The 24,742-nt window shown below is 40.6% G+C and overlaps 1 protein-coding gene across 3 annotated transcripts in view; it reads right to left on the bottom strand.

The window, feature by feature from the left end:
• Positions 1–2,403: 2,403 nt before the first annotated feature.
• The window catches only part of slc26a7.L (solute carrier family 26 (anion exchanger), member 7 L homeolog), a 61,180-nt gene continuing 38,841 nt past the window's right edge, over positions 2,404–24,742 (bottom strand). For 2 of the 3 annotated variants that reach the window (XM_041566546.1, XM_018268126.2), the window contains exons 8-19: positions 23,801–23,948; positions 23,223–23,336; positions 22,781–22,858; positions 22,599–22,694; positions 19,699–19,805; positions 17,797–17,863; positions 12,299–12,421; positions 8,005–8,053; positions 7,169–7,281; positions 6,406–6,460; positions 4,980–5,080; positions 2,404–3,450 (exon numbers count right to left, since the gene is read on the bottom strand). In XM_041566546.1, coding sequence (XP_041422480.1) covers positions 3,406–3,450; positions 4,980–5,080; positions 6,406–6,460; positions 7,169–7,281; positions 8,005–8,053; positions 12,299–12,421; positions 17,797–17,863; positions 19,699–19,805; positions 22,599–22,694; positions 22,781–22,858; positions 23,223–23,336; positions 23,801–23,948 — 1,096 coding nt within the window. In that variant the 3' untranslated portion in view covers positions 2,404–3,405. The remainder of the gene's footprint in view (positions 3,451–4,979; positions 5,081–6,405; positions 6,461–7,168; positions 7,282–8,004; positions 8,054–12,298; positions 12,422–17,796; positions 17,864–19,698; positions 19,806–22,598; positions 22,695–22,780; positions 22,859–23,222; positions 23,337–23,800; positions 23,949–24,742) is intronic. The other variant, XM_041566547.1, reaches the window with a different exon arrangement.

The raw sequence follows: 24,742 nt of genomic DNA, 5'->3' as shown, positions 1-24,742 counted from the left end.
ACTTTGACCATTTGCCATCTAAAACCTGCCAAACTGCTGTTTTAGCCTATGGGGGAACCTGCTAGAACCTATTTGGAGTCAATTGGTGGACTTCGAAAAATTTAAGTTTTTTTTGGGAAAAACTTTGAATCGAATTTGATCGAATGCGATATTCCTTCGATTCGAATTCGGCCGAATACGGACCTATTCGACCAAAAATAAACTTCGACTTCATTTCGGTTAGTCTTTTTGAATTCAAATTTCGAAGTTTTTTCAATTCGAAATTCGACCCTTGATAAATATGCCCCTAAGTATAGAGAACCCAGCCCACTCTGCATGGAACTAATTCAGATGAGTCTAGAATTAACACCATAGTCCTGTTGGAGGGTACAGAATATAGAAATCGTAAGTATTTCTAATAAAAAAAAGTCACTTTGCGTTGTTTTTTTTATTTTATTTTTTAAAATTTACATATAACTAAATATATCCAAAACAATAGACAGTTCTGAAATAAATAATCATAAGAAAATATAGTCAATATACTGTCCTATTGGATAAGTAAACAAATGTCCATTTAAAATGATTCAAACTTGTGCTCTACCTTAATTTAAGAAAAAAGAAAAATAATTTAATTATGATTTTTTTCATGTTGAGAACAATTTTTTTTGTTCACCTTTGGTCTGTTCCCTCCTTGCATTAGATGCAAGTCAGCAGGAGAAAATGATCCCAAAGGTGTAGCCACTAACCAGTACATTTACAATATGAGTAATGTTGTAGAATATGAGGGCAATGTAATAACAGGGACCAAGTTGCTCCAGTTCGAGTAACTCACAGCAACACGTTCCCTGATTGAAACTTAACTCTTACTGGTTACCATGGGTTACTAGACCTGGAGTAAACTTTGCCCTTGTTATTACATTCTCCCCATTCAGTACGCCTGCCATTGTTCTGATAGGCAACTTAAGGGAAAGGTAAACCCTTGAAGTGCTTATTTGAGAATTTTTGAAATAAAAGTGCTACTTCCCCTTTAAATTTACTTTTAGTATGTTGTAAAGAGTGCTATTCTGAGACAATTTGCAATTGTTTTTCATTTTTTATTATTTGTGGTTTTTCCGTTATTTAGCTTTTTATTCAGCGGCTCTCCAGTTTGGAATTTTAGCAGCTAGCCGGTCGCTAGGGTTCAATTTTACCTAGCAACCAGTGGTTTGAAAGAGAAACAGGAATATGAACAGAGGAGGGCATACATAGAAAGATATGTAATAAAATGTAACAATAAAATTGTGGCCTCACAAAGCAATTTGTTTTGGATGAAAAAGTCAGAATAGGAAGGCAAAGAATTCAAGAACTAGGAAAAATAGAAAACAAAGACCAACTGGAAAGTTGCTAAGAATAGGCCATTGTATAATATACAAAAGGTAACCTGAAGGGGAACTGCCCCTTTCATTTTCCTCGGACTGTGGCTACTTAGCGGAGTGTTTCAAATTCATTATTTTAGAAGTTTAACTGCTATTTTTTTTTAACTTGAAAACTAGAAAATGTGTAATGCAATATTACCTTAAAGGGGTTGTTCACCTTTGAGTCAACATTTGGGGGCCGATTCACTAACTTCGAGTGAAGGATTCGAAGTAAAAAAACTTCGAATTTCGAAGTGTTTTTTGGGATACTTCGACCATCGACTACGACGGATTCGAACTAAAAATCGTTCGACTATTCGACCATTCGATAATTGAAGTACTGTCTCATTAAAAAAAAGTTCGACCCTCTAGTTCGCCATCTAAAAGCTACCGAACTCAATGTTAGCCTATGGGGATGGTCCCCATAGGCTTTCCTAAGTTTTTTTGATCGAAGGATATTCCTTCGATCGTTGGATTAAAATCCTTCGAATCGAACGTTTCAAAGGATTTAATCGTTCGATCGAAGGAATAATCCTTCGATCGTACTATCTGCGCTAAATCCTTCGACTTCGATATTCGAAGTATTTTAATTCCCAGTCGAATATCGAGGGTTAATTAACCCTCGATATTCGACGCTTTGTGAATCGGCCCCTTAGTATTAAGTACAGAGTGATATTCTAAGACATTATTTTTTTATTCATGGTTTTTGAGTTATTTAGCTTTTTATTCAGCAGCTCGCCAGTTTGCAATTGCAATTTCAGCAATCTGGTTGCTACGGTCCTAATTACCCTAGCAACCATCCATTGCTTTGAATTAGAGACTGGAATATGAATAGGTGAGGCCTGAATAGAAAGACGAATAATAAAAAGTAACAATAACAACACATTTGTAGCTTTAGAGAGCATTTGTTTTTTAGATGGGGTCAGTGACCCCAATTTGAAAGCTGGAAAGAGTCAGAAGAAGAAGGCAAATAATTAATAAACTATAGAAAAATAAATAAGACCAATTGAAAAGTTGCTTAGAATTGTCCATTCTGTAACATACTAAGAGTTAACTTTAAGGCAAACCACCCCTTCAGTTTGTTTGATGCTTTACATTTCCTTTAGTTATAAGGCTTTCTTATTAAGAACAAATTAATTCAAAAGTTCAAATTTTTGAAAGTTTATGGCTTAAAATTTCCTTTTATCATTGGTAGTGTGACATATTTGTATTTACAAGAAAGTGCGGGTTTACATGTTGCACAAATAATTATGGACTGATTGATTTTACACAAGCATTTTTCCCGTCTATTCCCATCAGGTCTATCCTTCATGATCCAGACAATATCCGGACAATATCCAGACAATATCCGGACAATATCCAGAGAAGATCCAGACAAGAACCGGACAAGATCCAGACAATATCCAGACAAGATCCAGACAATATCCGGACAAGATCCAGAGAAGATCCAGACAATATCCAGACAATATCCAGACAATATCCAGACAAGATCCAGACAAGATCCAGACAAGATCCAGACAATATCCAGACAAGATCCAGACAAGATCCAGACAAGATCCGGACTAGATCCAGACAATATCCGGACAATATCCAGACAAGATCCAGAGAATATCCAGACAAGATCCAGACAATTTCCAAAATCCTCAGTAGGTGGTTGATATGAATCCTCAGGAGGGAAGGAATGAATATTATCCAAATTGAACAGTATTTATTAGAAAAGACTAGGTTCTGCATAAAGGTCCCAGTGGGAAGAAGGCAGCCTTGTGACATTCAGTCCATTCGCTGTTCAGTTGTTGAATAAATGAATCTGTGAAGTTCAATCCAGTGTTGTGATGTGCCCTTTCAGCTTCTCTCAGTGCTCGGACACCCACAAGAAAACCCGGCCTGCCTGCTGAGGTCAGTGGATCACCTTAGCACCAATCAGACCAAGCGTCTTCAGCGACCAGTATGAACATGGAGAAAAACCTCAATTGGATGAGTGATCCGTCAATGAGATCCAGATATGATTCAGTGCAGGTATTCCAAAATAGCTTTAGACACTTGTTGAATCAATGGCTTCAAAGTTTGATGTCCGGCTCTGAAATGAAGCAGCAAAACATTCTAACATTATCAAATGTTAGTTTTTAAAAAAATGTCTATTAGACCTATTAAATGAGAACCAAACCTTTTATTTTAAAATCCCCTACCCCCTACCCTACATAGACCCCCCTTCCCTGCTCCTCCCCAGCCTAGGTGTTACCCTCGGTGAATGCCCCTAACTGTTTACTTACCCCTCAGTGCAGATTTAGCGCATCAGAGTTCACGGGCAGGGACGGATTTACATAGTGGTCGCCCCTAGGCCCACTGCCATTTGTCGCCCCTGTCCCCTCCCCTTTATTCGTGCAAATCTGGACCGGAGCAATGGGGATTTAAAAAATGATTGTATCTCCAGCGCATCCCCAGTGTTTTTGAACCAATGCGGGTGTGGTTGGGCAGCATGCTGCCACCCTAGGCCCGGGCCTAGGTGGCCTTTCCACAAATCCAGCATGGTTCACGGCAGCCATCTTCTTCTCTCCGGTAATCTTCCAGAAGTCAGCGCGGTATTGGCGCATGCGCAGTTGGAGCAATCTTCCGTTTTTTGACAACTGCGTGACAGAAATTGCCATATCGCTGGAAGAAGACCGAAGAAGATGGTGCCCGTGAACTCCGATGCACTGAATCTACAACGAGGGGTAAGTAAAGAGTTAGGGGCATTTACTGAGGGTAACACCTAGGCTGGGGGGAGCAGGGAGGGGGGTCTATGTAGGGTAGGGGATTTTGATATAAAGAGTTTGGTTCTCCTTTAAGGGGCAGATTTCTCAAAAGTCGAGTTTTAGAGGTCTGGGAGGTTTTTTTATACCTCAAATGAGCTCACTCGAACATTTTCTGCTTTAAGAAAAAACTAGAATGGAAAAAAAACATGTTTTTTTTTCAAAACACATCAGTTAATAGTGCTGCTCCAGCAGAATTCTGCACTGAATTCAAATTTTTAAAAAGAGCAAACAGATTTTTTTATATTTAATTTTGAAATCTGAAATGGGGCTAGACATTGCCAGATTCTCCAGATGCCCCCAGTCATGTGACTTGTGCTCTGATAAACTTCAGTTAATATTTACTGCTGTACTGCAAGTTGGAGGGATATCACCCCCCTCCACCCAGCAGCCTAGACAATGGGAAGATAACCACATACAGTAGCAGCTCCCTAACACAAGATAACAGCTGCCTGGTAGATCTAATAACAGCACTCAATAGTAAAATCCAGGTCCCACTGTGACACATTCAGTTACAGGAGAAACAACAGCCTGCCAGAAAGCAGTTCCATCCTAAAGTGCTGGCTCTTTCTAAAATCACATGACCAGGCAAAATGACCTGAGATGCACCTACACACCAATATTACAACTAAAAAAAATACACTACTTGGTTCAGGAATTAAATTTTATATTGTAGACTGAATTATTTGCAGTGTAAACAGTGTCATTTAGAAATACAAACTACACTATAGAAATCATGACAGAATCCCTTTAAAGGGAAACCCTTAAGTTTTCCTTTAATGCTGTGTACCCTTTGAAAGAGCCAGACAGAGCTTACCGTTTGCAAATGCAGTGAACTAAGTGCTGAATTCACAGAGTCTAGAAAAGTTTGGTTTTTGGATTCAAGTCCACAGTACTGAAGTGCTCTGACTAAGGAGTCTGTAAAAAAAAAAAAAAAAAACCGGTTTCAGTCATCAGAAAACAGTTTCATATGGATATTGCAAAAAAATAAATGGCACAACCTTACTGGTTAATCTAACATAGATGGAGCTAGATGCAGAAGGAAACAATTACATGACAATGGGGAGAATGCTTTTTTGCTTTTGTAGAATGATAAAGGGGGTTAAAAAAGTCTGCCAACCACTGCACTAAAGCCTGGTATGAGAAAGGCCTTATCCCTAGTAGTCTATAATGCCAATTCCAGTAAACCACAATCATTTTGGATGGAAAACATCCATCTGCAAAGATCTGTGTCTCCAAAGATGCCCAAGTAGCTCCCCATCTTCTTTTCTGCTGATTCACTGCACATGCTCTGTGCTGCTGTCACTTACTGAGCTTAGGGACCCACTCAACATACTGAATAAAAATGCCACAATAAAAAGCTAATTAGCATTAGCAGTTAATCATCAGCTCTGTGGTACAATCTTATATAACAGGCAAACCTCATTTTCTGCTTGATGATTTGCATTGACCCCTAAGCGTAGCCGTAAGTGAACGCCGTATTTGGGTATGCGCAGTTGGAACAGTGTTCCGGTTCGTAGCAACTGCGTATGCTCCAAAAGTGTCGTTAATTGCAGAAGTGAAGGAAGAGGACCCGAAGAACACTGGAAGATGGTGCCAATGAGCTCCAATGCGCTTACTCTGCACCAATACATGAGGACTGTGTTAGCGGCACTTTCAGGGGTAATCAACTATGCGGAGGGAAGCAGGGAGGGGGGGGCTATCTAGGGTAGGAGGTAGGGGCTTTTCTTATTAGGGGGGTTTAGTTCTCCTTTAGGGTCAGTCCACACGAGCAGATTCGTGGAGATTACGCCCCAGCGACAAACCACCTCTTCTTGGGGGGGGCGACAATCTTCCCGAACGGCCTTCCCCCTGCCCTCCGCCGGCTAAAATGAAAATCGCCTGCGGCAATGCACACGTGGCTCTTCGTTTTCCGATGTTGCCCCACAAGGAAATTTTGGGCATCTTCGGAAAACGAAGCACCGCGTGTGCATTGCCGCAGGCGATTTTCATTTTAGCCGGTGGAGGGCCGGGGGAAGGCCGTTCGGGAAGATTGTCGCCCCCAAAAAGAGGTGGTTTGTCGCTGGGGCAAATAATCTCCAGAATCTGCTAGTGTGGACTGACCCTTAAACTATGTTTAAACTCCTATCACTTATCAGCTACACTGTTTCCTGCTCTAATTACACTAAAAACTCATTATTATTGGAAATGTATTGTTTCCTCAATTCCTCTTTTTTTGAATGTGCCCCTATTTTATACTGTACCACTGCAGCCTGTGAGCAGCACCGTTGTCCCCTGTCCTTTTAATTCCAAACACATCTGCAAAAAGAAAGAGCAAAAGTACAAATTAACAAAAAAAAAAAAAGATTAAAACCTCCTAGCGGTCCTAGATCTTGTTGTTACTAACAATAATGCCAGACTACAATTCTGAGTTGCCAAACAAAATGTGTAGCATTGGATGGGTCCCTTCCCACCTACTAGAGACTCCTGCAAGAACATCAGTTAATCTTCCATACAATTCATTGTTTCTCCTTCCAGAATGTAAAGAAACAACCCCTCACCAGTCACTGGTCACATGAATAACAGTAAAGGCCCCTATAAAAGCTGCCGACAGGCCGATTATTGGCCTGTGTGAGGCCATCCGACGGGCGTCCCCCATCGATATCTGCCCGAAAGTCGGCCCAATGCCGTCGGGGCAGGGTAAAATATCTCGTTGGATCGCGGCCACGCCTTCCGTCCACCTGTATGGCCTCCATTCTGATACGATCGTTGGGCCCACGATCGGATCAGCCCGATATCACCCACCTCAATGTTGGCATATCGGGGAGAGATCCGCTCGTTTGGTGACATCGACAAATGAGCGGATCTCCCTGTGTATGGCCTTCTTAACTCAATGGCTCATGTCAGTCAATACACTTCTCTAGCAAAACATTTATTTACAGAGGGATTACTTCAAAGTCATTTTTCCCTTCTTATTCACCAATGGGGTTTGGAGCTGAAAATATGAATACACGGCTTATTAAATACCTGTGTGAGAATAGTTACTCCAGTATAGTCATAAAATGTAATTCCGCTGCAGTCCAAGATTAAAGTGTAACTCTCGGATCTTTGAGGTTGAGGTTGAAGAGTCGGGGGTTCACCTGAGTAATAAGAAAGCCAAGCAGCCCATACGCCATCATTATTATAAATGTTATTTCAAAAGCAAAATAATGCAGCAAATCTCTGCACCTTAAGGTGCCCACAAGACAGATAAAGAGGGGCTTATATGGCTTGAATTCTGTCTTTGTCTATGCTTGCCCTTCCACTCTCTGGTATCTACCTGGCTGCATTTTAATCCTAGCTATAACCTTTGGCTCTGACTTCATAATTATGTTTTGGGGAGATGTTGCTGTTCTAAACAATAACTTCTGGTTCCTGAAGTCTTAAAGGAACAGTGACACCAAAAAATGTGTTTGAAAGTAATGAAAATTTCATGCAGTGTTGCCCTGCATTGGTCTGTTTGCTTCAGAAACACTACTATAGTTCATATAAACAAGCTGTCGTGTAGCAATGGCGGAAATTGAAAAAGTCTATATGGCACAGGTTAAATAGTGGATAACAGATAACACCATTATGTTCTACAGAGCTTATCTGCTGTGTAACCTGAGCCTTTTCTTCTTTGAATGGCTGCCCCCATTGCTACACAGCAGCTTATTTATATAAACAATAGTAGTGTTTCTGAAGCAAACACAGCAGTTTTACCAGTGCTGGGCAACAGTACATGATAGTTTCATTACTTTAAAACACTTTCATTTTTGATGTTACCGTTCCTTTAAACACTATTAAAAGAAGAGGGGGAAAAAAAAAAGAAAACGGAAACTTACCATTACTGTCCCCATTGGACACAGGGCTCAGTAACAAATCTGTCTTCTTCTGAAACAGGATTAAGTAGAGTTAGATTCAAACCGTACATTTTTAACACACAGGCCACAAAGCAGATGCAACAGGCTGGTAAAGATAGGGGGAGTTACCCTTGCTTTATGCAAAAGCACATGTGAAATATTTGGAACAGATACCTGTAGCTATGTGACTTCATTCGTTCATTGAAATCTCATTTTCCCTTCTCATCTTGCCTTTACTTTTAAGGGGTGGTTCACCTTTAAGTTAACTTTTAGTATAGTTATAGAATGGCCTTCATTCAATTTTAAATTTTCCGTTGGCCTTCATTTTTTTTTCTTTTTTACAGTTTTTAAATGATTTGCCTTCTTCTTCTGACTCTTTCAAGCTTTCATATGTGGGTCACTGACCCCATCTAAAAAAACAAATGCTCTTTAAGGCTACAAATGTATAGTTATTGCTACTTTTTATTATTTATCGTTCTAATCAGTCCCTCTACTATTCCTATTCCAGTCTCTTATTCAAATCAATGCATGGTCGCTAGGGTAATTTGGACCCTAGCAACCAGAGTGCCGAAATTGCAAACTGGAGAGCTGCTGAATAAAAAGCTAAATGACTCAAAAACAAAAACAGGGTCGGACTGGGGGTCCAGGGCCTACCGGGACCACTGTCCATGGCCCCCCTTCGGACCCCCTGGCCTCCATACTCGACGCTGCACATGCGCACAAAAAGGCTCGCATGCACGCACGGAACCGCACAGCGCTGCGCGGCTTTGCAAATTGTTTTTTTTTTCACGCCCAGGAAATACAGAGAAGGGGGTCTGGCTCGGCTGGGGCCTATGAGGGCTGGGGCCCACCAGGTTTTTTTCCCAGTGTCCTGCCGGGCCAGTCCGACCCTGACCACAAGAAATAAATAATAAAAGCCAATTGTCACAGAATATCACTCTCTACTTCATACTAAAAGTTAAAGGTGAATACCCTTTGTAGAATTTAGAATAAAGAATTTAAAGAATAATGTTAGATACAGGTTTCATCTACTGTTACTATGAACCATTCTGTAAAAAGGGAATATATTCAACATTAATAAATTAGAAATTTGCACTAAGAAGGTTGCACAAGTAAAAAGCAATGAATTCTGGCCCTTCGGTGACATCGCTGCAGATAATAAATGGCACAAATGGTGCCAAATCTGTACAATTCTGAGTAAAGTTACAGCAAGGGACAAGAGTCTACCTATTTAACCTATTTAAAACATCACACATGAGACATTAGAATGTTAACTAGGATGTAATCACACGGCCGGTTTAATTATTCACTTTAAAGAGTTGTTTTTCAGGTAAAAGTAAAATATTTATCCAGCATTTAAATTGTAAATGTATGGTAATTGCATTGCTAGGTGTTTACAGTATTGCACGGCCTGTGGAGTTAAAAGTAAGAGAAAAATGTAGTTTCCACAATATACATTGTAAATTGTTTGCTGAATCAGATAGTTGCATCTTTTATTTACATCTGCAAGTGCAGTGGGTAACTTGGGTAACAGTGGGTAACTATATATAAATTGTTTCTCATTATCTGGTTCACGCATTGGATAGGATTTATCAATTAGTACCAGAGGTCTTTCAGATATGTCTGTTAAGGTGGCCATAGACGCAAAGATCCTATCATACGAATCGAGGATTTGTACAATTTTCGGACCACGCGTGGAGATCGGTCGTTTGGTCGATTAGACAGGTTTGATTTTGTCCCGACCGATCCCGCCGGAGCCCATTGCGCTCTCATTGTAATCTGATCGTTCGGCCATACGGCCAAACTTTCAGATTACCCCCGATATAGCCATGCCCATTAGTGGCATATCGGGGAAAGATCGGCTCATTTGGCGATGTCGCCAAGCGAGCGGATCTTTTTGTCTATGGCCACTGTGGTAGAGTGACTAGGAAAAGGAGGAAAAAAGGTCACTCCTTTAATTTCTCCCCAGGTACTGAGTTAGGCTCCAGGAAGGGAGTTATTAAACAGAGAATCAGCGCTCTGTTTCAAGACTTTAGTAGCCAGGGACTCCATTCCACAAATTCAGTCCAGAGATTGGAGTTCACCTTCCACAGGAAAGCTGTCCTGTGGAAAGGCTATTTAAAGTTAATTGGAATGGGAGAGTGTGTCTATCATCAGGGCACAGCAGGTAGGAGGCCTAGCTGTGTTAGGAACTCCCAGAGGAGCTGGGAGTGGCGTCTGATACTGCATGAAGCAGAGGGAGCCCGTGGCTGTGTCTAAGAGCCAGATTTGTTGTCTGTGTGGGACATTGAAGAAAAGCCAGGAGGCTAAAAGTTCACTCCAAGACTGTGAGTACAGGGGTGAGCCACAACAATTGTTTTGCTTGCTGGGAGTCCAAAAGGGGCCCAGCCTAGTCAGGGACTGCTCCAGAGTTGGAAGGTAGTGCCCAATGGGCTAGGTTTTTATTTTATGATTTGTTTTGTTTCCTGAAAATGGTCACCCCTGTGTCTGTGGACAATACACTGTGTTTGTGCAAAGTGGGAAAATAAACGTGTGTTTTCCTTGAAGAAACTGTGTCCCTGTCTTTATGCTTCTTTTTCCTATGCTGCCTGCTCACCATTGACTAATCCCCCTAAAAGTTACGCGTTCAAGCTGCCAGCTTGCCACACCACCTTTAGTCCATAAAGGCTCTTGTGAGTACTCAAGGTATTTATGGTCTCTCTTCTGCTCTCTATGATATGAGGACACATATATGTCTGTAAGTGCAGTGAGCAGTTTTTTTTCCTCTGAATTCTGGCATAAATTTTTACCACCATTTCTGGTGTTTGGTATGCAAGGGATGTGAGCACACTATTCATTGGCACAATTGAACTGTGGAGAAGGAGATTGACCCAGGGAATTATGCCTGGTCTGGAGGTGACGGTGTCAATAGAAACAGCAGCGCTCCATTGAGACCAGAAGACAGGATGGACCAAGCACAACAGAAGAGTAAGGAGCATAATTACATAGTTAAGTTGGGTTAAAAAAAGAGCAAAGTCCATCAAGTTCAACTCCTCCAAATGAAACCCAGTGCACAGATCCCCTATTATCTTTCTATAATGCCCTTACCTTTAATAAAAGTATTGGAACGTGCAACTGGCTAAGAGGTTATTGTGGGGGCAGCAACAGCACTTGTGGTTTTATATGAGCCCTGCAGAATTGATTTCTGTCACTTTTGCTTCTTTATCACTGTTGGTACCGAATCTTGCAAACACAAGTTGTGCCATGTTCAGTTATTCTTTAAATTGTTCTATTTTACATACCCTGGTTTTAAGTTTTCCCTCATTTTAGACTTCATTTTGTGATCTCCTCAATATATAATGAAGAATGCATTTTAAATAATTTTTTTTCTGGTCCCATGAAAAATATAAAATGGGGGATCTACTGTTTTGCAAAATATCACAGTAAAAAGTAAATAAAGTAAAAACATGAAACGCCAATAAACAAAGAAACAAATTGTCTAAGGGGCAGATTTATCAAAGGTCGAGGTGAATTTTCGAAGTTAAAAACTTCGAATTTCAAGATATTTTTGTGTACTTCGACTAGGGAATAATAGTCCAACTTCGATTCGAAGTTGAAAAAAACTACGAAATTCGAAATTTATCATGTCAAATTTATCTCATTAAAACTGCGACCATTCGCCACCTAAAAGCTGACAAAGTGCTGTTTTAGCCTATGGGGGACCTCCTTGAACCTATATGGAGGCAATTGGTGGTTTGAGAGATCGAAGTTTTTTTGGGGAAAAGTAGAATGAAGGCGCTATTCCTTCGATCGTACGATTCGAAGTGGACCACTTCGACCCCCAAAAACCTTCGACCTCTATTCGGTTGGTCTTTTTGAATTCAAAGTTTGAAGTTTTTTTTTAACTTTGAACTTCGACCTTTGATAAATCTGCACCTAAGTGTTTGATCCTTAACAATTCCGAATTAAAAGATTTCTACCAGTAAACTAGCGATGTGCTCCCAACCCGCACCTGACCCAAACCCAAGGCGGCACCTTCATTTTTAAACCCAGATCGTATGTGCCTATAAATGGAGGCTGCTGGAGTGAAAAGCCGGTAGAGCAAGGTCACGAGCGGGGAGAAGAAGAGCTCAACACAAACCCACACGCAAAAAGTGTGTGGATGTTGGCCTGAATCTGCCCAATCAACGGGTATTGAGCCGGCCTGCACATCACTACAGTAAACAAATAAAGTGCATCATTTGGGGTAGCAGCAATTTAAATTAAGGATCTGTATCATCAGAATACATTAGCTTACCTTAGGGACAATATTTCCTGTGAGTTTGTTATTCATTTTCAGCATATCCGCGTGGAACTTTTTGACATTGAGGAACAATAAAGGCATACCAACAGAAACTATTTTCACATTCTGGAAAAATCCCTGTAAAACATAATGCAAATTTCAAGAAGAAGGGAGGCATATATGGGTGAGAGAAACCAAATAGAAAAACTGAGCCACTTCTCATGGCAGGATAACTTTAAACAAATACTCTCCTTCTGGGGGCTCATTTACTACCTAGATGGCAACCAATTTATTGTTGTTATATTGCTGTTTTAGACTTTCCAGCCACAAGTATTTTCAGCATTCGTGAGCAGCCCTTTGGCCACAGGCAGTATATTTACAATTCTTTTGACATGCAGTAAATGGAGTATTGACCCCCATAGTTCTCCTCATGAGCACCCCTGTAGTTATGACACATGCCCAATTCACAATGAATATACTGCCCTTACCACATGCCAGTAAGGACATTAATTGAAAAAATATAATAGTTAGAAGCGCACACCCCACGGTTAAACAATACGAGGTGCTAAACCAAAAGGGACTCCCGATTAGAGTCAACAAGGCTTATAACATTCATAATAAGAGAGAGGATTGCACACTCAATGTAAAAAAGGAGTTCTTTTATTCCATCAAAAGGTTACAAAACATGGCCATTAGCCCTACATGGCCATAGTCTTCATAAGGGTCACAAATACAAACAGAGAAAAGGAAAGAGAAAAAAAGGCAGGCACTGTTTGTATTTTGGCACCTGATAAAGACATAGGGGCAGATTCACTACCGGTCGAATTTTCGCCAGCATCAGCTTCGCACCCCTCGCACCACTTCGCCAGGCGCAAATGCGCTACGAATACACTAATTCACTAAAATGCGAAGTTTAGTCCCAGGCGTTGAACGCTGTCGACTTGTTGCTAGCATTACTTTGGCTGTGCGAGCATTTCATATTGAAGATGCGCTAGCGTTCATTTGTGCCTACCGAAAATTAGCTAGTGATCTTGCACTTAGGTCAATTTGCATACGGCGGGAAATTTAAAGTTGTATGGACGTCTTTATTAGAAAATGTTGGTGCAAATGCTTGAAGTTACCACTTTTTATTACACATGTCCAGGGAACCTTAATAAAGACAAGAGGGTTAATATAATGCCCTACACATGAGCCCACTGTAAAATGAATGTTCCATATGTTATAAAATGTCTGGAGAAAACCGGTTACCCAAAAAAAGTCTAAGTTAGGACTTTTGCAGCCAATCCCGCTTAAAAGAAGGAAAAGTCACCAGCGGTTTTTGAACTTTAATGCATTTTTGGCACACAAAATATGATGTAAGATTGAGGAAGATTTTGCTTCTTTTTAGCACTTCGCCTGGTCTGAGGTGACGAAAGAGGTAACGTTCAGTAAAATCCGCACTTTAGTGAATTTGCGGAGTTACGATCGTTAGCCGGAGCAAAAAACAGGCCTGGTGATAGGGTCCAAAACGGCGATAGCATCGGTCTGGTTTGCTAGCGAATTGGCGATTGATGGGGACCGGAAGGAAAACGCGCTGGAGATGTTTAGAAAAAAAAAGTATCCCAAAAGAGTGCTACAGAAAGCATAAAGGGATGTATCAGTAATACCATGAGACGCACTACTAAAAATGAAGGTGGAAAATAAAACCATTGCTAGGATACATTTTGTTACATCTTATGACATTTACTCCAAATCAGTAAGGAAGTTGATTAGTATGGCCCATCTTAATGAATGATTCCACCACAGCGAAAGTTTTTAAGCAACATCCATTGTTTGTTTCTAAAAGGGGATGGAATCTAGAAGACGTTTTAATCCATACTCATTTATAACCTCCTTTACAACCTAAACAGAGATTTTTTAGGAAAAACTGCAATAGGCAAATTTCTAAGCTTTTCATGTCAGAACTGCAGTAGAATTATCAAGAGAGGTTGGTATAACATTCTGCCTGGAGTTGAACCAGTGACCTGGTGTTTGTATGCTGTCTGCATTACCTCTTCTCTATACGAGCAGATGGCTAAAGCCCTGCTTCACTGCTATTGCTATCGTTGTATTTGCAAGTAAGCATGGCTTGCTTCACCCGGTGCTAATCTGGCTATAGGTGATCAGTGTAAGCCATTAGGCTGGCTATATAACCCCCTGCTCTGCACTGACTCATAGCCCAATGTAGGTCTAGTCTAGGATAGTTCTTGGATGTGCTCTCTTGATTTTCTGTTCTTGACCCTTGTCTGTCCTTGATCTTTGCTGATTTTCTGCCTGAACCAACGTTACTGACAATTCTGGATCCTGATTATGTACTGTGCTGACTATTTGGTTATTAATCCTGGCCTGCTCCACTCTTTCCTCATTCTTCCTGTCACACTTTTCGGTTCCCTTGCCTGCCCAGAACCCTCACCTTGGTTCTCGCGTTATAAGACCTAATAGCATCCGAATAGTGAAGGGCTCCTCCCTACGTAAAGCGTGACCGGAATCTTGGCATTTGTTCTCGGTTCTGGGATACATGGTTACCATACATGTACATCAAAAATTTTTATATTTTTTTAAATGCCTCTGTGGTATGGGTTACGTGGGCAAAACAAACAGGTTCATGCTAGATTCAATGAACACAGCAGATCCATGCAATGTGCAATTTTCTTCTACAGCAAACTCTATGTGGCCAAACTTAAAATGTAGAAGTCTACAACCAAATTGATTTCAAAGGGTATTTTGACTGCCGCAGTTCTTCCTGCGAGACCCCCTTGCCTATGGCACTCACAGTATACAGAATACACGCTTAAAAATCTAATGAGAGAGGTGGTGAGGAGTCGATTGTTGGGAGAGTGAAACCAACAGTATTTGACTAGATAAAAAAAAACAATGTTCTCTTGCAGATCTATTCCTGAAGCCTTCTCCCACATTCATTTGTTTGTACATTTTAGTTCATGTCTTAAGTCTGATACAGTCTAATAAGTATCAACCCGCACTAATACTAATAGAATAGAGATCACTGCCCTATACTGAGAACCTTCATGAGAAGTATCCCCTCTATTCTTACCTTTAGCATTTGTGGTGGAGAAGGGAAAAAAAGTATATCTTCACTATGATACAGTGTGTCTAGCCCCACTACCATTACAAAAAATGTGTCTACTTAACTGACAAGAGGATTAAGCAAAAAAGGTCTTCTCCTTGGGACCTCAGCTGATACTTGGCTCTAATGGGCCTGAAAACAAATGTGTACAAATTTTCAGACATCAGGGCTGAAGAAGAAATTTTTACACCAGGGGTTCCCAACCTTTCTTACCCATGAACCACATTTAAATGTAAAAAGAGTTGGGGAGGAACGAAAGCATGAAAAAAGTCCCTGGGGTGCTAAATAAAGGCTGTGATTGGCTAGCCCCATATGGACTGGCAGCCTGAACAAGGCTCTGTGTGGCAGTATACCTGTTTTTTATGCAATCAAAACTTGCCTCCAAGCCTGGAATTCTAAAATAAGCACCTGCTTTGAGACCACTGGGAGCAACATCCAAGGGTTTGGTGAGCAACCCATTGGTTGGGGACGACTGTTTTACACAATGCATTTATCTCTATGTAACAACTCCCAGAGGCAAGAGGTTGGTGTTGAAGTTTACATTGGGCTGGCTGATCCTCACATTTTTTGATATACAGTAGGGTGACAATGGGTTAAATTTAAGCAACAACATGTTTTTTTCTATTTATTTTTCTAAATTCATTGTAATTTTAATCTATTCAATGTGCATATTTGTAACAGTTAACAAAAAAAAAACCTGAAAGGCTATTTAGTGCTCCAGGTTAATAAAGATAGCGTTCTGCTTGCAGTAAAAAGTCCGGTTAACACCGGCTTCCTATTGAAAATCCAGCTTGCAAAAATAATTCAGTTATAAACCACAAAGCTGTAGCACCCTGTAGAGCAGTGTATATGTTTGCGCCTATAAATAGCCAAAGCAGAAGTTCATGGGTACTCAACAGAATAACTGTGGTGTGTTACACCTGAATAATAGAAGGGCAACAGTAGCAGATACAAAAATTCACCGTGAAGTTTACCACATACGCTGAAATGCCAGATCATGCTGGCAAATAGTAATAGTCTCTGTAATAGCAAAGTATAATGAATGATATCAGCAAACAAGGTGGAGAAATCACAGATGCAATACACATTAAGTTGCTGAACATTCTGTAGACTCCAGGCAACCCTAAAGCAATTGCTGTGCCAATGTTTCCCTTTCACTTAAAGAATGTGTGTCTACACAAGCATTTATAGCACCATTATGGTTAGTCAATAAATCAAGTGTAGAATAAAAATAGGAGCCAAGTGTCTGAATACTTAGATAACTAATGATTGCTGCTTCCTCTAGCGCAGTGATCCACAAACAGTAGCTCATGAGCAAGATGTTTCTCTCCCACCCCTTGGATGTTGCTCTCAGGGTCCTCAAAGCAGGTGCTTATTTTTGAATTCCAGGCTTGGAAGCAAGTTTTAATTGCATAAAAACTAAGTATAATGCCAAGTAGAGCCTCCTTTAGGCTACCAGTTCACATAGGGGCTACCAAATAGCCAATCACAGCCCTTATTTGGCACCCCACGGGACTTTTTAATGCTTGTGTTGCTACCCAACTATTTTTAGATTTGAATGTGGCTCACGGGTAAAAAAGGTTGGGGACCACTGCTCTAGCCGGACCTTTATTGTGTACTCCCAAGTATCAATGCTTCAACATATAAACTAGGAAGTATTGGCACAGAACCAAGGTGCAGTGAAGCTGCAGAGCACCCAATATATACTGTAGGAGCTGTGCAAATTACAAATCTGCACCCTTGCAGAGCATATGTTGAAAAAGAAATCTGAAAACAGATATGAGGATGATCCCTTTCCCCTCAAGGTTGGCTACGCTCACAAACTAATAATTCTAGGAGCAACTGTTCAGTGTATATTAGAGCTTAGATCTCCAACAATAATTACTAACCAATGGTGTTATAGGGAAACAACGAAAAAATTAAATCAGCCAGTGCAACACCACTATGTATTAAATAAGCCCAGTAGATACCCACCTATTCCCCTTATATAGGTCACACATCATAGAAATTGTACTTAATCCAGTGCACTCCTATTGCAAGTTGCAGGTTGATGTCATAATGGTCATAATTTGAAAGTCCCTGATTTTTTTAATTCTTTTTTACAAGGATTAGGCCAATGAGGGAATACATTTCACCCTCAGCTAGTCTCATGACATGAAGCCCCTGTCCATGTACACAGTTTACATATCACATAAAGTTTCACTGCCAGGTGACATCAAAAGGAGCATAAAATAATTTGGTTGCTGTGAATGGCTCAAACTGATGCTTAATTACAATTTGGATAGCAATTGCCATATAGACATCACTCCTGAAGAATACTGGGTCACTGGTTTAGTATCAAAAGATAGCATAAATATCCTGCCTTCAGAAAAACACTGATTATTAGTGAAAAGGGTAATACACTACTTACGGAATTTAGATCTTCCAGCATTTTGTTGTACTCTGCATCCCAATGAACCAAATGCAGCGTTTTGGCTCTAAATTAAATGGAAAGAATTGAACATTATCTTTAATAATTATTTCAACAATGAAGTGGTTAAGATACAGTACATAGCAAAAACTCATCTGGAAATATTTTGCCCAAAAGTATCCAGACACCCTTTTCAGGATCAGCATATCCTTAAAGTCTGGATATTTCTTGGTGAAGCAACTGCCTACCAAGCATAACGCCAAGCGTCAGCTGGTTTGGTACAATGACAGCTGCTTTTGGACTCTGTAGTGATGAACTGAACTGCACTTCACTGCACTTCATCAGTCCCAAACAAGTCTGGGCTTGGTGGATGCCAGGAGATCCTACCCACCTGAATGCATAATACTAAATGTAAAGTTTGGTGAAGGAGGGATTGTTTATTTTGGGCTAAGGGCCCTCTTTTCAGTTAAAGGGTACTTTAATGCAACAGTTTACAATGATATTCTTGACAATTCTAAACTTCCTTGTGGGTGAAGGATTCTGAGCTATCTACTTTGTGGATGAAGGTATTTTCCTTCTTGTAATAAGATAATGTCCTTATGCAAAAAATGATCTGCGTACACAATATTTATTTTTTTACTTGATTGGTCTGCATGAAGCCCTGGCCTCAGCTCCACTGAATACCTGGAATTTCATAGACCAGGAATACCAACTATAAGCCATGCCAAAAAGAGAGCAGATGGACAACAAACCTCATATTAATACATGTATGGTGTATAGTTCTCTTGCTCAAGAAATAAAGTGACAATGAAAATGTCTAGAATTGTGGCAGACCACATCCCATTGTTGTGTCACACTTAAGACATTATCACCTTAAACTGTGCTTGTTCAGATTTCGAGGTGCTTATAATAGAAGAATGATGGACAACAAAAAAAAGTCTCTGATTTATACTAGAAAGGAAACAATGTTAAACAGAATAAAGGTCAATTTAGTCCTGTAGCCCACATACCATTTTTATCTTGATGGCATTAAAAGATTAATTATTATAAAACGTGGAAGATACCCAAAAGTATACAAAAAAGCAGGTCTACGTAAAGGAGAACTAAACCCTTCACCTCCCTCCATCCCTCTCCACTGCCCCCATAAAGCTCCCTCCCAGCAGCCTCTATTCTTTTCAGTAGTCTGCCTGTCTGCTGACCTGCAATAAACCTGCAGAGTTGCTCAGCGGAGTTCAAGGGGGCAATCTTCCCTGTCTTCTGATCTTCTTCTGTTAGATCGGCCACACGGATCTTTAAGGAGCATGCTCCCTCAAGATCCGTATCGGCAACGGACAGAAGAGGATCAGTAGACAGACAGAAGATGGCCCCTTTGAATTCCGCTGTGCAACTCTGCAGATTTATTGCAGGTCAAGCTGCAGTGAAACTTCTGAGCAGAATAACTCTTACAAGGAAGGAGCTTGTAGTGGGGCAGTGGGGGAAGGAGAGTCTGAGAATGGGAAGGGGTTTTTTCATGCCTGTACCACACAGATGCATTCCAGTTATTAAATAGCAAGCATGATGATTAACAGAAGAGAGAACTTCCCCAACTACAAGCTGTTTTTATAACAGATCATACTATTGGGGGCAGATTCTTTGAGGCCAGTTGGGACATGCGGCAGGATTGTCATACTGGCAGGAGATGTATCATCCATAAGACATATTGTTATATTGGTCCTTCCTAATATCATTGTACTGTATATTGAAACCTCTACACTTAATGGAAAAGTTGCACAGTTCTAATCTGCTCAAGTAGCCCATAGCAACCAATAAGATTGCTGACCAGAAAATGCTACTGAAGGGTTGCTATGGTATACTAGACCTGGTGCAGACATTATCACCTGAACATAAAGAATATTTCCTTACCTGCTCAGTCGTAACATTCCCAAAGCTATACTGAATAGAACTCCAAACAGCAGTCCTATATTTGCAGCAAAGCATATGGTAAACACATATGTGCATATCCATATTGCCTGGCAATTAAAGAAACAAACAAACATTAGTTTATATTAAATTAATTTAAGCATTATGTCTTATCACGATTTTATTAATGTATTTCTTGCTAGAAAATGGGGCAAGACAAAGGCATCAAAACTAATCTTCGACTAACAAACCAGTTAGTTTGGCTCTTTATAAAAACATAAGACACAAACCCCACCAAGCATGGGTTCAAAACAACTGACCAAAGAAAATCAAAGAACTCCCAGTTTTTGATTGGTCATGCTCTAAAAATGAGAGTTCAGCCACTAAGCTGTGGTTTTGTGGTTGTGTCACGGTCGGCACCCAACACCAGAACAAACACCAGGCACCCTGGTCACGGCTCGTGCTTCACCAGTAGTGTGACCACCTTTGGGCCTCGGGAGGAGCCCTCGGCTTACTTGGATGCCACCTGGACTTGAACGAGAGGTGCAAGATGAGGGTTCTGGATAGGCAGAGGAGGACGACAGTAAAGCAAAGTCTTTGGACAGAAGATCGCAGTACAAGGCGTTTAGGCAAAAGAGTAATCAGATCAGGCCGGGTCGAGGCAGGCAGAGAGTAAACGTTATCAGACAGGCAAAGGTCAAAGCAGGGAGTCAATCAGAGGGTTAATCAGAAGCGGTAGTCAGTAATCAGGCAAGGGTCAGAATCCAGAAGTCAGAATAGTCAAATAGCCAGGCAGGGGTCAAAAACAGGAATCAAACAGGTTCAGAATATAGCACAAGGCTCGGAAGCACCAGGAACTAAATCCTATCACGGGCAATGACAAACTGTAGGAATGCCCTTTAAATACTTTTTTGAATTTGGCGCCTCTTGCGCTGACGTCATTACGTCAGCGCGCATGCGCCTTTAAATCAGAAGTGCGCATGCGCGCGCACTAGGGAGCCGGCACAGGAGCAGTGTGGCGTGACGGGCGTCCCCGCCGTCCCCCCACTAGACCACCAGGACAAGGTATTTTTATCACAGGTTGCTTGGGTGAAGATGAAAGGCACTGATAGTACCCTTGTATTCTGTTTGTGTCTACACTGTAGGAGCCTATTACAGTTTCACTTTAATCCTTAACTAGGGTCGCCACCTTTTGGGAACTTCTATACCAGCCAGGGCTGTGGCGGGTCTGTGGGGCACAGTTGACTTATCAAGTGTGGATCGGCTGGGGATTTGGTTAGTATATACACTAGGAAGGGGAGAAAGGAGTGGATTGGAGGCAGACCAGGGGCGGACCGACTAATTATTGCAGCGAATATTATTACAGAAAGTATTGCTGGCCCTGGCATTGGCTGGTATTTTACAGGCTAGTCTAGTAAAAATTTTTAAAAAAACGGCAAGTGGCAACCCTACTCTTAACTCAGCATGACAAGACTTAACAGAATCAGTAAAAACAAGTCACAGTAAATACTACCTGCTGATTGGTTGTTATTAAATACTAGTAATAACACAGAAAAATAAGGAGCCCATAGGTAATTAAGTTACATTAAAGGACACCGCAGGTTTGAAAAAGGATAAACTTATATAACAAAAACACTGAAGCTAGAGGGACACTTATGTGTAAAAGCATCCACCCTATACTTCAAAGCAAACCAGTTCAGTGTCAAATCTCAACAATGTATCCAGTATTTAAAACTTAACATTTAATCTACTGATTAAAAAGTTGCAAAGTGCTCAAAACCACACACCCACTGCTGTTGAAAAATCACAGCAGTGCTGGACAACTGTCCATAAAAAAACACTTAGTTAAAAACTGCAAATGGTGGACCAATGAGGTAAGTATATGCTTGAATGCAAAACCCAGTTAAGGCCAAATGTGCATAAATCAAAGGGTAGCATCACCCGCTCCCACCCTTCCATTTTCTGCCCCAAAGAGCTGACACTACCTAGCTACGTAGGGACAGGGTGGAAGCTAGACTTCTCACCGTCCACCAATGCCGCCCAACGCGTTTCGCCGATTAACTCGGCTTCTTCAGGGGCATTAGTTTTGAGCGCTTTGCAACTTTTTAATCAGTAGATTAAATGTTAAGTTTTAAATACTGGATACATTGTTGAGATTTGACACTGAACTGGTTTGCTTTGAAGTATAGGGTGGATGCTTTTACACATAAGTATCCCTCTAGCTTCAGTGTTTTTGTTATTAAATACTAGACCAAAATCAAACGTTACAGCTTTTTTTCCATTACCCTCATAGTGATGAGGCTTCCTGACACAATTCTTATTCCAGATAGGAAACTAAGTCACTTTATGAAGAGGTAAAGACAGAGTAATCAGGCTTCAGCCACTTGGAATAAAAGCCTCTTCTGGCCAAGGTCTCCAGTTACAAAAGCCCATGTAGAAAAGTAATCAGAAATCAATTTTTTAGGCATTTTGCCTCACACAGTATTGCTCGGCAGGGCATGAATGTGTTTATTATAGAACAGGTGAAAAGTGAAAGTGGAAGCTAATAGACTGCTTAATAACTGCTAGAACAAAAAGAAGAGAAAAACCCCTTTGTATTCAGTCTACAAACATTGACATTGTAGCGTATATATAAATTATATCAGTTGTCCTGAACAATAGCACATTGTTTTGGTTTATCTTTCAAAAGTACCAAGTCCATCATTCTTTTTATGCAGTATCCCAATAAATCCATTCTGCACTTCCTCTTAAAATACCCAGAATTTTAAGGACTGTACCTGTACTTTTCTTCTTATTATAAATGTTTTGTTTTATTAATTTGATTCTGTTCTTAAAAGAATAAAAAAAACCTCAAAAGACCCCCTGTATCCCCATTCCAGCTGAAGGCATACAACTCTACTCACCCAATCGACTTTATCCACGTTCCAGTATTTCTTCAGGTCATTGAACTGAATGAGCATTCCTTTTAATGCCACAACAATGATACATGCCAGCGCGCTCTTGAACCAAAAGAGGGCAGATTATTCCAAAGTGAACTTTTTTTTTTATAAAAATTGATGTGAGTTGTAGAGCTTGGAAAGCTTACCATTGGCAGCCAGTACAGAAATGGCCCAATAACATAAATAACCAGTAGTATCAGAACGCATGATATTAAACAAGCTACCTGGGGAAAGAAAAGTCAAGTATTAGTTCTCTGTTGACCAGTCTGATGGGTTTAACATCTTATAATATGCCCGTCATGGCCAACCTACAGTTTTCTTGTTACTGCTAGAAACCTAAGTATTAATGCTCCAACAAACAGCGTTGGACTGTTCCTCCTTGGGCCCCCCACAGAACCTGACATTGAGGATGTGCTCTCAACTTTCAGTGCTAAATGTAATACATTTGATATAAACCTATGGTCTATAAAAAATAAGAAAATGATGATGGAAATTGCCCTTGGCTGGGCCACTATGGTTGAGGTCCACTGGGTTATCAATAAAAATTAGAAAACACAACGCAAACTTCAGTTTCAATGAGTATCTGACCTGGGATTTTGCTCCATTGCTAAACAAGACAAATGACCGTGCCGGAGCTCCTGCATTGGGTATGCAGAACAGAAAGGAAGGGATCACATTGGTCAAACCATTAGCCAGAAGTTCCTATAAAACACAAAAAATACAATACAATATTGTCATTTTTATCTATGGTACCAGTGTGGAGAAGGAATCAGTACTGATAGTGGGACAGTGGAATAAAATGTAAATAACTGTGAAAATGAACAGGACTCCAGTGATAATAAGGAAAAAAATCCCTTTCTATAATAATTAACAAAAAGCAATTTTAAAAAATCGTACACATTAATAAACTTAATATTTGGGGTAAAGAGATGAAACATCAGTTAGTGATGGGATGGACAGTCTCATTATTATATCATGTTCTGTGGTTGCAAGTTTCTTTTCCCACAATGCAACATCACCCCCCCCTCCCAAAATTCCAAGCGCTCTAGCCATCATTTACATACTAGGGGTGGCAACAGCATCAATGTACTGTATGTATCCATGTAAATGTATACAGCTTATTGGACATAAATTGTATATAATAGTAAGTAACAGGGTGTTCTTACCTGGTTTTCATCAACAGAGTACTTGAATTTTTTGGCAGAGTTATAAACAAGGAATATTGAAACTGTGTATCCAACCAAAGCAACGCTAAAGCCTTCAACAAGAATGTCGGATAATATATCCATTGGTGGAGCTTGTGGTACTGGGATCCTAGTAAAGTAAAGATGTTTTCATGTGAGTGAATTAGGGATGCACCGAATCCACTATTTTGGATTCGGCAGAACCCCCGAATCCTTCACGAGAGATTCGGCCGAATACCGAACCGAATCCAAATCCTAATTTGCATATGAAAATTAGGGGAGGGAAGGGGGAAACTATTTTTACTTCCTTGTTTTGTGACAAATAGTCACCCGATTTCCCTCCCCGCCCCTAATTTGCATATGCAAATTAGGATTCAGATTTGGTTTGGTCGGGCAGAAGGATTCGGCCGAATCCGAATCCTGCTGAAAAAGGCCGAATCCTGGCTGAATCCCAAACTGAATCCTGGATTCAGTGCATCCCTAGAGTGAATCAATAGCCAAACTGATGGCCAATGTTACAACTACAGAGCTTAGCACAGAAACAAAACCCCATATGGAATAAAAGGTTTACCCAGGAGCAGTAAGCAATAGCAACCAATTAGATGCTTGCTTTTAAACAGGTGACCAGTAAATCCTTCCTGCTGATTGGTTGCTGTGGGTTACTGCTGTTGGGAGAACTTAGGGGTTTATTTATCATGCTTAGGGTTGCCACCTGGCAGGTATCTTACCGGCCTGGCCAATAAAAATGATGGTTGATCCCAATGTTATTAATAGGGAAAAAAGATAAATATATAGGAAGGCCGGTGTTTTTTTCCAGAAAAGGTGGCAACCCTAATCATGCTGTGTTAAAAAGTGGAAATGAATTACTGGTGATGTTGCCCACAGCAACCAATCAGCAATCACAATTCAACAGTTAAAAAACAA

This window comes from Xenopus laevis, chromosome 6L, assembly GCF_017654675.1.
Source record: "Xenopus laevis strain J_2021 chromosome 6L, Xenopus_laevis_v10.1, whole genome shotgun sequence".
In the NCBI taxonomy this organism is placed as follows: domain Eukaryota; kingdom Metazoa; phylum Chordata; class Amphibia; order Anura; family Pipidae; genus Xenopus; species Xenopus laevis.
This window is presented reverse-complemented; position numbering and strand designations above follow the sequence as displayed.